The sequence below is a fragment of the Chamaea fasciata genome, unplaced genomic scaffold (assembly GCF_029207755.1).
Source record: "Chamaea fasciata isolate MVZ Bird 193981 ecotype frontalis unplaced genomic scaffold, bChaFas1.0.hap1 SCAF_9, whole genome shotgun sequence".
Lineage (NCBI taxonomy): Eukaryota > Metazoa > Chordata > Aves > Passeriformes > Sylviidae > Chamaea > Chamaea fasciata.
In genome coordinates this window covers 1,344,326-1,361,927 of record NW_027094094.1, presented here as the reverse complement: position 1 = coordinate 1,361,927, position 17,602 = coordinate 1,344,326, and the positions used below count along the sequence as shown (strand labels likewise).

Below are 17,602 nucleotides of genomic sequence, written 5' to 3'. Positions count from 1 at the left end.
ACAGATCGGGAACAGCTCCCATTAATTGGGTTTTAATGTCGCTCACACTCAGTGTGAGCCAGCCTGAACGTTCGAGGTGTTAAAAGGAAGCTTTTTGGTCCATTTTTCACTGAAGTGATGCAGACGGACAGCAAGTTTACACATTGTAGTCGTGCTTCTGTTTTATTATATCACATTTTGCAAACATGCGTCAACAGGCAATACATAAAATCTTAATAAAAGTGTCGGATATTTCCTGGACTCACAGCCTGGTTTGGGCTGGAAGGGACCTTAAAACCCACCCAGTGCCACCCCTGCCATGGCAGGGACACCTCCCACTGTCCCAGAGCGTTCCAAGCCCTGTCCTTGGACACTTCCAGAGATGGGGCAGCCTCATAAAAAGAGCAAAACATTTGAATTAAACGATTATTTCTTCACATATCACTTGCTATATGTCAGTCTGGGGTAGGGTGACAGGTTTAACATGGCTTTAGTAATAAAGAAGTCTCAAAATTGCAAAAAAATCCACTCTCTTGCTTGGATTAATGGTTTACACCGTTGCCTGCTGTCAGGAAAAGTTCTGAAATTGTGTGTGTGAATCTGTTCAGTTGGTGTGTGAATCTGTTCTTCCCAGATCCAAGAGCCAGTCTGAGTTTTCCGGCTCAGGTGGGAGCTGCTGCTGCAGTGGGAATTGCTGTTTTCTGGACGGATTTGGGGATTTTTTGAACTGTTGTTCTTGAATGTTTTGGTTGTTTTTACTAATAGCCATAAAAGTGAGAACCAATGAGTGAAAAAAACAACAAGAAAAGTTGTCTGTGCAGTACCCCAGGCAGGCTGTGAAAAAGCAGCCGAGGAGGAGTAAGTGTTTATAACTGTCTTTGCATTTGCAAAACTCTGGGGGAAAAACAAGCAAACAAAAAGAAAAGCAGGGGGGGAAAAAAAAGAAAAACACAAAAATAAACCAACACGACAAACAAAAACTAACATTCCCAGCAATCAGTGTTGAGGGGAAGGAAAAAAACCTTCTCTGTCTGTCTTTAATTCCTCTTATTCAACGAGCTTTGAAAGGATGGAGAATCAGGCTGTGGGGTGTTGTGAGGCTCTCTGGCCCCAAGGTGAGATACAGACGGGACAGGGAGGGACTGGCACTGGTCCCTCTGCTCTTCCCTCATCCATCCTGAATCCTGAGGGACTGAGCCCCTCACCAACACCAAAAATCCTCGTCAGAGATTAGATACAAACATATATACATATAAATAATATATAATCAATATACAAACATATATATAATAGATATTATTTAGTGGAAGGTGTCCCTGCCCATGGCACGGGGGTGGAACGAAGTGATTTTTAAGGTTCCTTCCAAGCCAGGCCATTCCATAATTCCATGATTATTAGTTACAAGTGCATGATTTGACTTCTTCGGACTGATTCCCACCTTCAGTTACGCTGTTAAAAGTTACAATACAGCTGGTGTTCAAGTGAAATTGCTTTTCTCTCCGTTATCCCCATGGATTTCACAAGTTTTTGTAGAGAATTAAGGTCCAGTGGGCTGGTAGGAGGGACCTCTGAGCATTCAGGCATTAACAACAGGGGGGTTTATCAGTAAATATCCTTGCCTGTGAGGGCGGCGAGGGGATGGGATGGAATTCCCAGAGAAGCTGTGGCTGCCCCTGGATCCCTGGAATTTTCCAAGGCCAGCTTGGGCACTGGGGCTTGGAGCAGCCTGGGATGGTGGAAGGTGTCCTGGTGGTCACCTGGAAGGTTTTTTTGCTGTCCCCACGTGCAGGTGGGGACACAGGAAGGACAAAACCTCGTGATGCTCCCATTCCTGGCTCAGTTCAGCCTCCCCAGGACATGGGGTTCTCGTGGAACCAGAGAATTCCTGTGCTTTCCTTTTTACGTGGGGCTTTTCCAGCACTTTACAACCATCTTTAGCAGCGTAAAACGTTGGCACACAGTGAAAACTGGGGAAAGTTCAGCCACCTCATCTGGGCAGGTTGTGCTCACAGGCACTCACGCTTTGCAGACAGTTTAATAACAGGATTTGGCACTGCCTCTTCGAGCTGCTTAAACCTAATTAATGCCTTCGCTCCCCACAGGATGGAATTGAGTTTTCAGATGCGTTTCCAAAACGATGTGCCTGATTGCTAAATATTTCATTCTTTTGAGCTCTTCACCAGTGTTTTATGTGGGAGCAGAGGCATGGATTCCTCCCATGAAAAATGTGGCATTTTTAGAGGATATTAGAGGAGGATAGTCTGTGTCCCTGTGCCAGCCTGTCCTCAGGAATTTGGGCATCACCTGGGGCTGTGCTGGTGCTGGGGGGGCTCTGGAGCTGCCCCATCCTCCCTCAGCTGCTCCACGTCCAGGTGCACTTTGCTCCATTTCCTCCCTGATTCCAACAGGTTCCCAAAAGTTTCAGGTCAGCCTGTCAAAACTGAGGGTGAAAAAGGGATTTTCTGGACTGGGTGTTGGTCATTTAAAAGATCCCCATGGGGCAGTGACTCCCCAAGACCCCTGAGCAGGAGGGGGGTGGGGGTTAAAGTTAATCCTGCCAGATTAAAAAGGTTAAAAAATGGATAAGGGCCAGTTTGATTTGAAACAAACCTTTCTGAAGGAATCGCAGTAAACAAAATCTGTTTGCCTAAGGAAACCCTCGTAGCAATCAGCCAGTAACACAACTGCTTGTGCTAATGAACCCAAAGCTGTTAATGTGGTTTCTTCAGTTAAATTGATTCATGAATTTTGAAGAGAACATTATCTAATGAATTTTCTTTGAATAGAAAGCAATTAAAAGGACAAATCAGTCTGATTAACCCCAAAGTCACCCTACTGCCACAAATGGTGTACAGTTTGAAATTATATCATAAAAAACTAGAGCAGATTTGCTATCTCTTTGCCCTCTACTAATCCATGTAAATTAATGAACAACAAAGTTAATTTCTTTGATGACCCTTTTCTCGTATCACCTGGATTATGCTGATGTTTAATTTGCTTAATGTTATAATAAAGACTAAACAGATTTTTTTCAATGAAGTGATTATCATTCCCTTCAGTTAAGAAGTGATTTTTATTATTTAACACACACATAACGCCGTATGGGTTTCCTTTAAGAACAAAATCACATTTCTTTACCTTCCTAGGGAAGGTAATCAATGTCTATTTTGACAGCTAAAGAAAGAAAATGTTTTTAATCAGTTTGTTTCTTTGCCAGAGCGGGAGGTTGAGGCTCTCAGCTGGAGGAGGGGGTCTCTTCTCCTTTTCTTTCCACTTTTTTTAATCACCAGCTCACTCCTCTCAATAAGTTGTCCACGAGTTAGCTCTTCAGAGCTTTTCCAAGTGCCTTGGGAGAGCAAGAGGTGTTCAGCCCAACTCACATCCAAACAGGACTATCCCTTTTCCTTCCTTCGAACAATCCTGGGCTGGCTAGCACCCTGAGATGCCAAAAGACAGCCTCTCCTAATGCATCTGCTTAGTCATTATTTCAGCAATTGGAACACTTAAAGCAGTTTGCTGCCGAGTTAAAATTAAAATAATGGCCCATTCATTTTATGTATTTTATTTTTTTGTTTCTCCTGTATCCTTAAGGATGTGCAGGACATTCAAGGTCACAGCTGGTCCTTACACCGGGCAGTGTGTGTGCGGTGCTGAGCAGTAGCTCGGGGGTCCCCGCTATAAAACGCAGCCAGCCAGGATGACTCGGACTGTGCTGGCTCTAGGGCGTCTCTGCCACGTCCCAGCTCAAGTTGGAAATTAGCTGGAGATGCCAGGCCTTTGTCAGATAGGTGCAGCCACTTATTCCTTCCCTTTTAATTCGACTCTATGCTAATTTATACTCCGCCAGTTTAATGGGAAAAGCCACATTGTGCGAGCTAACAGGATAATTGTACTCGGAGCAAATTAAAAATACAGGAAAATCAAAGCCTTAAATCCTTTTTTTTTTTTTTAATAGTGCTCAGTTACTCCAAGCTCTCTCCCTAATAACCACGTATTTAAATGTAGTCATACGGGGGCACAATAACAGGACAGTGCACGGGGCTGCTCCAGTTGGAATTAGGAGACTGCCATTGAGCCTCACTTTGATTGGGTTTTGCTTGGCTGAAAACTGCCCCTGAGCTTCACTTTGCTTTGGGATTGTTTTGTTTTTGTTTTTTTGTTTTTGGTTTTGTTTTTGTTTTTGTTTTTTGTTGACTGAAAACTGCCATTGAGCCTCTCTTTGCATTGGGGTTTTTTTGGCTGAAAACTGCCGTTGAGCCTCGTTCTCCACTGGGTTTTCTCGGCCGTTCCATCCCAATTTCTCCATCCAAGCAGTGCTCTCCCCCCTGCGCCTTGCAGATTCCTTCACCAGGCAGGTGCTGTGGACCCTGCTGAACGATGTGAAGTTTGGGGAGGCAGTTTCCTACAAGCAGCTGGCGGATCTTGCTGGCAACGGCCGGGCAGCCAGAGCCGTGGGAGGAGCCATGAGGAGCAACCCGGTGAGTCCCCAGCACCTTTCCAGCCCAGAGCTGCTGGGGGATGCTGGATTTAGAGAGCTCTGCGGGCTAGAAATGCCATCAGGTTAAATTTATCTGCTCTGAAAAGCGGGCTGCCGTGAGGAGTAAGGTCAGTAAGTGTTTTTAATCAGCAATAATGCACAGCCCACTTTAGTGTGATTTATGCCCTGCCGTTTGTGGGGTTGGCTTGGGGGGAGAAACGCTTCTGTTACTCGCCAGCCTCTGCACAGTTTGTTGTTCTCAAACTTCCTGATGTATTTTGGCATCAGGGAAGTCTTTTGTCTTCCACGTGGGCCTCAGTTGGCAGACTGTGAGTGGTTTTGGTTGTGTTTAACACAGTCCATGCACTCTGGCATAAATACAATTCTGAAGACGAGGCCAGGAGCACCCTGGGATAGTGGAAAGTGTCCCTGGCCGTGGCAGGGGGTGGAATGGGGTGAGTTTAAGGTCCCTTCCAACCCAAACCGCTCTGGGATTCTGGAGGTGAGTTGCCTGATTTTGAACCAGCTGGAGGGAGCAGCACTCTAGTTCAGGCCTGTGGGTTTGGGGGAAAATAGTTTCTTGCACTAAGGGATCTGTGTCTGTTTTCCCTTTCTTTGTCGGGGTTTCGCCTTTCAGGTGTATTTACGCAGCTGAGCCCGCTGGGTCGGTGTCTGAAGCTGGTGTGTTGCTCAGTGGGTGCTGTATCCTGTGTCTGGGTTGGGATCAGCCCCATCCTGGCTCGGCGGGTTTGGGGGCTCAGGTGGATCTACCTGCACTGTTTGGGGAGCAGCTCAATCCCTAAACCCACAGAGTCACAGAACAATTCGGGTTGGAAGGGAACCTCAAAGCCCGTCTCATTCCACAATTCCCCACGGGCAGCACCCATCCAGGGAGACCCACGGAATTCCATGTGGGGTTAAGCTTTGAGCCCACCCTGATATTTCCAGCATCCCTCAGCTTTCCCTGGGAAGCAGCTCCTATAAACAGCGTTTTGTCAATAGCCCGCATTGCACTTGACAACACAAACTATTTTAATATGATGGAATGCTTTCCAATATAATCTGGTGTACATTAAGATAAGGCACTCCAATGCAAACCTACAGGAAGCAGTTCTCAAAGAATAACAATCCAGTGTTGTGCAAAAGGAGATGTAATTGCCATCGCCTAGAAATGTACCCGGCTTTGCCCTCAGGCTGCAGTGGAGCAGCAGCATCCAAAGTAGTGGCAACAGCAGGTTGTGGTGTGAAAATTCCTGCTTTTTCCCCTGTGAGGAAGGATGAAAATAGTTCTGAAAATATACAGCAAAGCTCCTGCAATTTTTTTAAATGGGGTCCTGATTATTATTGCCATTTCCCAGCCCGTACCGTGGCTGCAGTGGTTTCTGTCCCCAGCAGAAAAAAATTTAAGCTATAGTTATAGATAATAATGTATAGCTGTAGGGAAAAAAGAGCTGTATTAATATAATACCACCTCAATATTTCATCATAGAAAGCTGATGATTAAAAAAAAAAAAAAATCAGCGCCGTAATGAGAGTCCTGCCCATCTCGAACCACAATTTTGCCACCGCTCATCTCCTGGAGGTAATCTGAAATTCCATCCATATTCCACATGCAAACACACACACACATCGTCCTTTTGCACTTCAGTGTGAGCAACTGTTCAGTGCTCCTCATATTTCCCACAGAAACGTCTCCACGTGAGCCACCGTGTGCAGGCTGCCTGTGCCTAATGCACACGGATTTTATGCATGAGGTGAAAGATAAAGATAAAATGTGGCACCGCAAAAAAAAAAGAAAAACCCTCACCTTTTGTTATTTCTGTATGTGAAGCCGTCAACTCTTGCAAAAACAGATTTTCTGACCCAATGTCAGACTCCACGTCGCAGCCTCGTGGAAATCTGATTAAAGAAGATACTGAGAGGACCGAGGTGAAAAAATTTGGGAGGTCAGAGGTGACTCAACAGCCACCCAGGGTCTAAACCCTCAAACCAACCTCTGCAGGTGCTCAAGGCCAGTGTGGATGGGGCTCGGAGCAACCTGGTGTGGTGGTGGATGGATTTGTGATAAAGCTGATTTAGTGAGGCTGGTAGTACCAGGGAGAAGGGCCCTGTGAAATAACCCTGAGCTGGGCATCCCGTTGGCCCTCAAACACTTGGTAAAATCACAAACTCACCTTTCTCCACCAGATACCAGCACGTTTCTCCCTCCTGTTGGTCTTTAATTTGGGTAGTGTGCACTCCACAGGTTTCCCCTTGCAGCTGGGATGCTTCACGTAATTCCTGGGCTGACCTTCAGCTTTATGAGAAGGTGGAAGAGGTGCCAGCAGCAGCTGCCTCAGTTCATGGCCAGGACAGGGTGGGGATGGCTCACCTTTCACAGGAGACACATCCCAGGGTTTGCCGTGGTTCACACTGATTGCAAGGTCTGTGGTCCTCAAAGGGAACCCACAAAGTTCAATTAAAAATCTCATTAGACTGCTAGAGGAGGATCAAAAAGAAATCACAGAAGCTCGTGGGAAATGGAGAATGTTGGGCTGATTAGTCCAAGGCCATCCTGAATGAGAGTTCTGTGCCTTAAATAAGACGTCTTCAGCACTCTGATGATGGCACTCAGAGCTGCCTAAGCTGGGTTTGTGCCCTCTCCAGCTGTGCTGTTCCTTGGGCTCACCCCAGCCAGGGGCACAGCCTGATCCTGGCACCAATCCATCCTAAATCGAGGATATTACACCCATCCATCCTAAATCGAGGATATTACACCCATCCATCCTCCGTCACGGGTATAACATTGAGCCAAGCCATGGATATTCAACCAAAATGTTTTGGACTCTGAGGGAGCAGTTGTGTGTTCGTGAGAAAATTGGGATGGGTGGGTCTGAGACACTGTGGGCACCTAAAAGTACCTAAAAGTACCTAAAAGTACCTAAAAAGTGTGTTCACCCATTGAATCAGGGAATGTCCTGAGCTGGAAGGAACCCACAGGGATCACTGAGTCCAGCTTCTGTCCCTGCACAGACACCCCCAGCAATCCCAGCCTGGGCATCCCTGGGTGTCCAAGCTCTCCTGGAGCTCTGGCAGCCTCGGGGCTGTGCCCATTCCCTGGGGAGCCTGGGCAGTGCCAGCCCCCTCTGAGGGAAAAGCCTTGTCCTGCTATTTTAATTCCCAATACCTTTGCTTCCTTTGGTGGGCAGTGATAACCTGAGACCCACGCTGGGTCGCATCACGGGATTTGTTCCTGCTGGGGAAGAGGTGGAGATAAAGCAGGGGCTGGAACTGGATGATCTTTAAGATCTTTCCAGCCCAAGCCAGCGTGGGATTCTGTGACGTGAGCAAACCACAGGACTGTTTTTTGCTGAGTGTGCCTCAGTGTGATCCCTCAGCTGTTTCCTTCATGGCCTGGCTGATTCAGGAGCTCTCCGGAATCGTGCCGTGGGACAGTTCCCTCCCCTCAAACTGAACACTGCCAACAACCAGAGCGCCAGAATTTCCTAAAAACAGTTCAGAGTGATGGATCCTGTGGGCAGGGAGCTTTTCCCCCACCCTTTTTTCCCCTAAACCAACGCCTTCTGGAGGAGTTGGTTTATTCACAGATCGCCAGGAGCCTTAATGACCGGCCCAGCCTTGTTCTGCCACTCACCCCGATGGCTGTTGATAAAGATTTAGCATCATGTTCCGAGTGTCAGGGCTGTCAGTAGTGCTGAACCATTTGACCAGAAGAAAAAACGCACAGGGAGCTATTGATTACAGCTTCTCAGTGTCACTTGTTCACCAGGATTTAGGTATTGATGAGGCTGCGAGTGAAAACAAGCTCTTTCCCTTGTGGGCCTCAGCCCAGAAGAACAAAAGCGAAGTTGGAGAAAATATTCAGCTGGTGCCCGAATCAGAGGGACTCCGGCATCGATCCGAGGGCTCCTTCATGTTGTTGATTTTTGGGGTTTTTTTAAATTTTTTGTTGTTGTTGTTGTTGGAGACAAATCTCTGGGTTTGGAACTTCTATAGCTTTTGAGGTAGGGGCTGTGTGCCTGTGATGGATTCGTGGAGGAGAGGAATTAGATTTCACAGCATGAAGATTTCAGCGGCGCTATAATATTATGAGCTGCTTGGTTATTGATAAAAATTACATTAAATGTAGCTGAGGCATTAAAGCTCCAGACTAGGGTAGTTCTCCCTCTAAAATGTCCTTAGGGCCCTAATAAATTTTAGCAGGTTTAATTATTTTAGTAGGCTGAGCGTTGTCACCACAATTAAGCCAAACTGAAGCAATATTCAATATTTTTAAATTACAGCGCTGGTACGGTCTTTGTACCACTTCTACATCCAGAGCTGTGGAAGGTGACGGATGGGAGCTTGTGTTGGGACAATCTCAGCATGGAATTCTTTGTTTTGGGTGTGGAAAAAGTGCCATGAATTTCATACCTGCCCTTTTTGCTTGGTGGTGACAGCTCAGCCCCATTTCCCTGTCCCGCACCCACCCAGGGATCATCATCCAAGACCCCACACCTGAAAATAAAGTCCTTTTTTTTTTCCCCCCTCCACCAAGATTTATGGCCTTGCCACCAAAATCCGCTGCTTTACTGTGTGTATTTTTAAAGGATTGCAAATGAACCTCGGAGATGGTTTACGGTGTATTATTATGGCTTTGTCACTCAGGCCAAGCCTCCTGCAGTAACTGCAGGGAGTGTAAAGGCAGAGAAACCCCAAACCAGAAAAACACTTGCAAAAAAAAAAAAATTTCTTTGAAGAAGTCATAAACCAACTGTGGGATGGCCTGGCATGGAGCAAAGTTTTTATTGGTGCTCACTGGAGTTGTCACAGGTGGATTAATCACTTGAGGCATTGTCACCTCCAAACAAAGCAGATATTGGAAGTGGTTTTTTATTCAAACCTTGATCGACAATAACCACCTGTGTGTATTCCCATTTAATGTGGGCTGAGATTAGGATTTTAAATTTCAGGCATTGAAATTAGTTAAGTAAACTAAAAGAACACACCCCCCCCCCCCAAAAAAAAAAAACAACCTCTCAATTTATGGTCGGGCCAGTAGCTGCTCAGCTGCTTTGGGGTTTGTGTATCCCAGGCTCAAATATACCACAGGGCTCGGACTGCATGATTAAATGGGATTAAAATAAGTGAGGGTGAAGTGTGTAATTTGTCTGTGTGTCTACACAGAAATAAATTACAGTTTTGGACTTGAAACGGCCAGATTTGTGAGAACTTGTCCCAGCTCCACCGTTGCAGTGCCATTACTATGCAGTTACCAGAACACACCCGTGATTTGAGATGAGTTATTGCAGTTTTTATGGTGTGTACTTCAGCTATGATAATCACCTGTAATAAAAAAACAAAAACCAACAAAAAACCCCACTTTTATGTTCTCCTCTGCATTATCAGTCCATTATGTAACTTCTGGCATTGATTTTGCAGAATCTGGGTTGTCGTGTGGTTATAAATGATAGGGAGTGGAAGGCAGAGAGGGGGGGAAAAAAAGAGTTCTTAAAATTGGTTAGGTCGGAATCAAACTTCTCCTCTTGGAGGGTTTAAAAATTCACAACCCGTTTTGGATTGACTTGCTGCTAAATAATAAATAATGCCTTGGTCTTCCAGAGAATTCCTCCAGGGTGCACATGGAGGTGCTACAGCAGGATCTGCTGGGGAGCTGAGGCACTGGGATCCCTTCTCAATAATCTGTTTTTTTTCCAGAAATCTTCTAGTCCTGGGATGATCATGGCATCCCAGAATGGGTTGAGTGGGAAGGGACCTTAAAATTCATCTCGGCCCACCTCTGCCATGGCAGGGACACCTTCCATTGTCCCAGTGTCCAGCCTGGCCTTGGACACTTCAGGGATCCAGGGGCAGCCACAGCTGCTCTGGGCACCCTGTGCCAGGGCCTGCCCGCCCTCCCAGGGAACAATTCCTGCCCAGTGTCCAATTTAAATAGTTCTTCACGTGCATTTTGGGTCTGTGAGGCTTCGCTCCCCACCCTGGGCACCGAGGGCTCAGCTGGCGCAGGGCAGCAGAACCCGGTGCTGCAGGGAAGATTTTATATATGGGATTTAATATCTCAGGTTTCTCCTTTTAAAGACTTTACATCATTTTTATGTATTAAAACCCCTGCCCGTGCCTATTTTTTTCCCTAAGCTCTGGTGTGGTCTCCAGGGATGGCGATGAGCTCTGTTTGTGCTCCGCCAGGAGCGTGGCCCTGCTGTGGCTGCTCCGTGGCCCTGCCAGCCCAGTGCCACACTCTGCTGGATTTCAGAGTGCTGGATTTACGGAGTCATGGAGTCACAGCATCCTTCAGGCTGGAAACAGCAAACGCATCAATCTCCTCAATCGCAGCCAGGATCCGTGGGGCAGGTCCCCACCAAGGCGCCACATCCCGTTGCTCCCCTTGGCCTCACCCTTTTCCCCTCCCGGGTTTTTTTTGGGGGGGGTGTTTTGCAGATCCCCATCATCATCCCGTGCCACAGGGTGATCCGCAGCAGCGGGGACAGCGGCAACTACGGCGGGGGACAGCAGATGAAGGAGTGGCTGCTGTCCCACGAGAGGCTGCAGAAGGAGAAGGTGGCGGGCGGAGGCGGCCCCTGAGCATCCACAGCTCACACACAAACACCCACGGCTCCTGGGCTTGGAACGAGCCCTCAGAGCACCCAGCAGAGCTCAGGAGAGAAAAAAAAAAAAAAAACAAAAAAAAAAAAACCCAAAAAAACCCCACGGTAAATATTTGAGTGACACATAAATATAATGCAACATCCGAAGTGAAATGTGTGGTGGCACCAGTGTATTAAAAAAGAAAAAAAGCGGGATCCGTCCTGGGGGAGGCAGCTCGGCTGCCCTTTCTTGTTTTTACATTTTACAGCAGAATGACTACAGCGATCCAAGGCCTGTTGTGCATGGATTTTGTTCCCATCTCCAGCCCTGTCTTGTTCTATTTTTAATGTCCATTAAAGCAGGGAGAAGGGAGTGGGAGGGACGTGGCAAATGGGAGGTGGAAGCTTTCCCCTGAGGAGGCGTCTGGCACGCTGGACCCTGCCCGCCCCTGCCCAGCTCCCCCTCCTCAGTTTGGGGCATAAAACCGTGTTTTACCTGAACAGGAGTTAAAGGAGAGCACGGTGAGATCTATGCAAAAGCAGGCAGCTGTTGAATTCCTTACTCCTGCCTTTTCTTTTGGGCTGGGAGATGGGAATTTTTTTTTTGTTGGTTTTTGGCGTTAGAGGAGGGGAAGAGATGTTGCTGACTAATTGTATATTTTGGATAAGCAGTTTGATTAGCCAAATTTGGCAAAATACTGAAAAGCTCGTCGTAGTTGCTTCCTTATCAACTGCACCTTCCTTTATAATTTCAATTTTCCTTCAGATTTTCGCATTTCTCTGTTACCCAAAGCTTTATTTCCCGTAGCCTCTCCACTGGAAGGATTCAAGAGACATTAAAGCTAAATTTTGAGGTGGTTTTAGCAGGGTTCTCTGCGAGTACGAGCCATCAGAAGCCGAAATTTCCAGTATGGGAATCGTAAATTGTAACATGGAAATCCTGATTTTTTTATGTGTTTTATCATATTTTCATGGATGTCTCTTTAGAAAGGCCATTGCTGCCCCCCCCCCCAAAAAAAAAAAAAAATTATGGCTTGGCAATGCGTTAGTTAATCCAGGGTTATTGATACCTTGGAATTACTTCAATAAAAAAACTGCTTTGCATGTGCAAGTGTCTTTGGGCCTGTTTATAAATAAAACACGGGGTGTGATATATGGGGAAAATAAACTATACCCCACTGTACAATATAAAGCTGTATTTTTATCAAGGGTTTCTCGTGGCGATATAAAGCACAGAAGCAAAGCTCAAGTGGTTTGTACGTGTCACCAGAACCCCGAGATAAAAATACGGCCTTATAATATGTACAGTTTGGGTGTATTTTATTATTTTTTTATATCTCTAATACATGCTGCCACCGAAAGCAGGAGGCAGCAAACGTCAACTTTAACCTTTCCCACATTTGCATCCCTCCGTGGGGTTTTTTTCCAGGTATTGGGGCTTTTTCAGGGATGGGACTTTGTTTTTGTGGGATTGGGGTGGGTAATGCCTTTCCCAGGGAAAAGAGGCAACTTTGGGAGTGAAATCTTGTTCTGGGTCAGGGATTTGGGGTGGGCAGGGACAGGCAGGGATAGAGAGGGACAGGCAGGGATGGACAAGGAGGGGATGGGCAGGGACAGGCACAGGGGGACAGGACAGAGCTGGACAGGGCAGGGATAGGACAGGAACGAGGAGGGGAGGACAGGAAAAGGGACAGGGACAGGCAGGGATGGACAGAGGGACAGCGACAGTCAGGGACAGGGATAAGGACAGGGAGAGGGAGAGGGACAGAGTCAGGGGCAGCCAGGGATGGAGAGGGACAGGTGGAGGTGGACAGGGACAGTCAGCGACAGGGATAAGGACTAGGACAGGGAGGGATGAACAGGCACAGGGACACGGGGATGGACAGGGACAGGGACAGGGGGACAGGGACAGGGACAGGGACAGGGACAGGGGGACAGGGACAGGGACAGGGGGACAGGGACAGGGACAGGGACAGGAACAGGGACAGGGACTGGGACAGGGACAGGGACAGGGACAGGGGGACAGGGACAGGGACAGGAACAGGGACAGGAACAGGGACAGGGACTGGGACAGGGACAGGGACAGGGACAGGGACAGGGACAGGGACAGGGACAGGGGGACAGGGACAGGGACAGGGACAGGGACAGGGACAGGGACAGGGACTGGGACAGTGCAGTTCGGGCGCTGCCCGACAGAGGGCGCGCGGCGCAGGGCTGGCCGGGTCCCCCCGGGTTTGGGGGGTCCTGGGGGGGAACGAGGGGACGGGGGGGGCTCCGGACAGAAACAGCCCGGAACGTCCAGACATGCGTTTGGCATCCGTGAACTACCCGTGTTTGTGTGTGTACATACACACACGCATCCGGATATACATCGGTACAGATATACATACATACATCTATATATATACATAAATACATATATACATATATACATACATGTATATATGACAAATTATACAAACATAAATTTTATATATAATATTATATATATATATATAGTATGTAAATAAAGTAGTAAAAAATAGTAAAAAAGTAGTAATAAAATAAAATAATGCAGCACCAAGGAGGTGCAGGGTTTGGGGGCTGGGTTGGGTTTGGGTCACTCTCTGCCCGCACGGGTGCCCACCCCGTGGATGGGGTTGAGGGCAGTGTCTGGAGCTGACAGGAACACCCCACACCCTCTATATGTGACAAACCAGCCCCTGTCCCCTGGCAGGCACCAGCGGTGGGCTTTTTCTCCTGGGAATTGGGTTCCCCCGTCCTGTCAGTGCCCCCGTGCCGTGCCACCCTCATGGCACATCCTGACCTGCAGCATCCCGGACCAGCACGCTGCTCCAGCGCTTCCCAGGGCCAGGGATGAGGAAAGATTCAAAAATAATATTTGTTTCGGTGGAATTACATTGAGAATGAAATAGATGCCCTTGACCAGGGAAGAGGCTGAATTTTGCAGCAGGTTCTTTTTTTGTTGTTTGTTTTCTTTCCCCATACAGACAGGCTCTGCAGCCAGTCCAAGGCAAACGGGAATATTTTTGAAGGACTCTCTTGTATTTCCTGCATCGGGTTTGCAGCACAACTGCAGCCACACTGGTTGTACTGTTCGATGAAAAATGCAGATTCCACCCCATGTATCAATCCCAAATGGAAAAGGGCCCCAGGCCTCGGGATTGTTACAGATCACTTCCATGCACGCCGAGTTTGCGGCGTAATGAGCTCAGACTGGAGGCATCTTGAACAGAAAACCGATTCATTGGTGTGCTGGGGACCTTTTTCAGTATGTGCCCAAATTTCCTGGTCCTTGGAATTAGAGGAATTAGTCATCTGATCGCGGCGAGAAAGATCTGGCCCTTCACAGTTTCCATTTCTCTTTTTTTTTGTTTTTTCTTTAAGCAGTTCTCAAGCATCCAGAACTTTTTTTAATTGGCATTTTCTTTATCAGTGGAATTGCTGTTGTTGGTAGGACACATCACTTTCCAAATTAAGTTATAAATGAGTGGTGATTTTAAACTATTGTTTCTTTTAACATCTATTATTATTATCATTACTATTATGGTCTTTAAGATCCCTTTCACCCCAAACCATTCTATGGCGCTATGATTTTTATTTCTTCTAGAAAAATCACAGATTGCTACTTTTCAATAATTTTTTCCTCCTATTTTGAATTTAAATGATCTATGAATATTGTGTTGCAACCAGTTACAAGGGACTTGGTATTGACCTGGTTATTTATTGGGAAAGGTGGTGTTGCAAAGGTGCTTCCTTAAAAAAAAAAAAAAAGAAATTAAAAAAATATATTAAAAAAAAATTAAAAAAACACACACACACACAAAAATGAATAAACCTTCAGAAAATCCCTTAGGAACTTCCAGCACAGTATTCCAAGGGGAATCCTGGAAGATTTAGGGACTATTTCAAGAATAATTTCCCCAATAAGAACCTTACAGGAGTGCAAAAACCCTTGAAGAATTGTGTTTACAGGTTTAATTGCGATGGCTTTGATATTCTGGGAGAAACGGAGCCGAGAATGCTGTTCTGTGCCCCGCGCTCCCCTCCAGTGCTGGGAAAACAATGGAAAACCTTCCTGGCAGCCCCTCCCGGGCCATTCGAGAGGAGACTCCGGCTGTGCTGATGTGCAAACGCGGCTTGGCCAAGGCCCGGCCGCTGCTCGGGTTTCAAATATCGCGTGTAGGGTGTGAGAAACAAACACACACACCCCGAGTCCGTGCCTGGGAACCTGGGAGCGGGGACATTGCTCCCACTGCTCAGTTCTTCTTCTTCATTCCTCTTTTTTATATTTTTTTCTTCTTTTTTTACCTCTTTTTTTCTCTTTACTCTTCTTTTCTTTTTGTACTTTTTTCTCTTTTCTTCTTCTTTTTCTCTTTTTTTTCTCTTTTTCCTTTTTTCTTTTTTCTTCTTTTTTTTTTTACTTTTCTCTTTTTTTCTTCTTTCTCTTTTTCTCCTTTTACTTTTTTTTTCTTCTCTTTTTACTCTTTCTCTTCTTTCTTCTTCTTTTCCTCTTTTTCCTTTTTCCTTTTTTCTTCTTTTTTCTTTTTTACTTTTCTCTTTTTTCTTCTTTGTCTTTTTCTCCTTTTACTTTTTTTTCTTTTTACTTTTCTTCTTTCTATTTTCTTTTCCCTTTTTCCTTTTCCCTTTTTTCTCCTCTTTTTTTCCTATTTTTTTTCTTTATCTCTCTCTTTTTTTCTTTTTTTTTTCCCCTCTCTTCTCTTTTTTCCCCCCAGAAGCTGTGTCCTCACAAAACCTTTCCTCCCTCCCTGTCCTCAAACCTCGGCTCTCCATGCGCTTGCTTTTTTCCCCACCCCCATTTTTCTCACCCATCACTTTTATCCAGCCACGAATCCTCCTCTTTCCCTTCCCCACTCTTCCAAACCCCTTTTCCTCCCCGAATTATTCCTCCAAGGGGGGGATCAGGGACGAGCATCCTTGGCCCCATCACTGTAGGCTGGAAGAGAGAAGCCACCGCGTTTTGCTGCTTCCCCACCCGGGGGGATGAAGTGATGGGGGCCCAGACCAGGAGCAGGGGAATTTGGAGCTGGGGGCCGGAGGAGATGTCCAGCCTGGCCGGAGCCGGGGCCGGAGGAGATGTCCAGCCTGGCCGGAGCCGGGGGTCTGCGCTCCATCAGCCGCGGATGCAGGAGCTGGACCACGAGGTGCAAATTGACGTGAGCGGGGATGCTGGCAGCACCTCGGGCTGATGAAAGGACGTTGTTAACCAGCCCTTAACGTTTCTCATTAATGGCCTGCGTGGGCCGGTGAGGTTTTTTGAGTTGAAAAAAGCCAGAAGACAAAAAAAAAAAAGAAAAAAAAAATCCACCTGGGCAGTAATTAATATCGATCCCGTGCGTGGAGTTATCAATATTTAAAACCTCTTTAAGTGCCTTGTTTAGTTATTTTAAACAGGGCTTTTTATTTGTTGCCGTGAGTTTTCCTGGAGGAGATGGGAGCGTGGGGGACTCCTCCTGGGCTCTTCTCCTTGATCAGTGAGCATCCAAGCCGCGGGAAAGGGGATTCTGCTCCATCCCTGTGCTGCCCGCGGCTGCTGCGAGGTGCCAGGGCGGCCCATCCAGCGCCGGGGGCGTTATTTGAGGAGGGATTGCTTTTCTCTTTGCTGAAATTCGGGCTGCAGATTGCAGCAGGGGACATGGAAGAGGAACTCCTGCTGTCCAGGTTGGCGTGGGAGGAAGATGAGGGTCGAGCCCGACGTGGGGGGCTCTGCCCAGCCCCGGGATGGGGCTCAACCCAACTTAGGCACCAGCCGAGGTCAGACAGGCTGGGAGAGGTTGTGTTTAATTAAAATAACCCCCAGCATGACCCCGAGTGCAGAGCTGCTGGGAGCTGATGAGGGAAACAGCTGCAACCCTTTTATCTGAGGACGAGCCACCGCGCGATGATGTAATTTTCATTTCCGATGGGCGCCGGGATGACCTAATTCCACACAGAATCTTGTCTCTCACTTCAAAGTAGGGCGTTTCAGTCGATCTGGAACCCGGCTCCGCTGAGCCCCTCCCAGCCCTGCTCAGATCCAAGGCCGGAGCACCACAGCAGGACACCGGGAGTGGGAATCCCGAGTGGGTTTGGATCCAGGTTTGACTTAAATCTTTAAGACTCTGGCGAGCAAAAGGAAAAACCGCTGGTTTTCCATTGGTGCAGCCTGGGATGTTTTGGAAAATTGTTTTTGTTGATTGCCCAGAGCAGCTGTGGCTGCCCCTGGATCCCTGGCAGTGCCCAAGGCCAGGCTGGACATTGGCGCTGGAGCAGCCGGGGACAATGGGAGGTGTCCCTGCCAGGGCAGGGGTGGCACTGGGTGGGATCTGAGGTCCCTCCCAACCCAACCATTCAATAATTCTGTGATTTTTCAACTTTGTTCTCAAGGCTGAGCCTTTCCAGGAGGTTCAGTGTTGATTATGAAGCAATGATTGTTGATTTTTAGAAGCACAAGCCTCAAATATGGTCCTTAGTTCTGCTTTCATGAATCAAAGACATTTCATGTGCTTTTGATACCAAGCAAAACCGGTTTCTATCAGCATGGTAAGTGCAGGTTGAATTT

The 17,602-nt window shown here is 47.2% G+C and overlaps 1 protein-coding gene across 1 annotated transcript in view; it reads left to right on the top strand.

Moving 5' to 3' along the window:
• MGMT (O-6-methylguanine-DNA methyltransferase) overlaps positions 1-12,144 on the top strand; it is a 137,039-nt gene extending 124,895 nt beyond the window's left edge. Inside the window, exons 5-6 of the mRNA XM_066190714.1 lie at positions 4,318-4,457; positions 10,895-12,144. Of these exons, the coding sequence (XP_066046811.1) occupies positions 4,318-4,457; positions 10,895-11,038 (284 nt within the window). The 3' untranslated portion in view covers positions 11,039-12,144. The remainder of the gene's footprint in view (positions 1-4,317; positions 4,458-10,894) is intronic.
• The last annotated feature ends 5,458 nt before the right edge of the window (positions 12,145-17,602 follow it).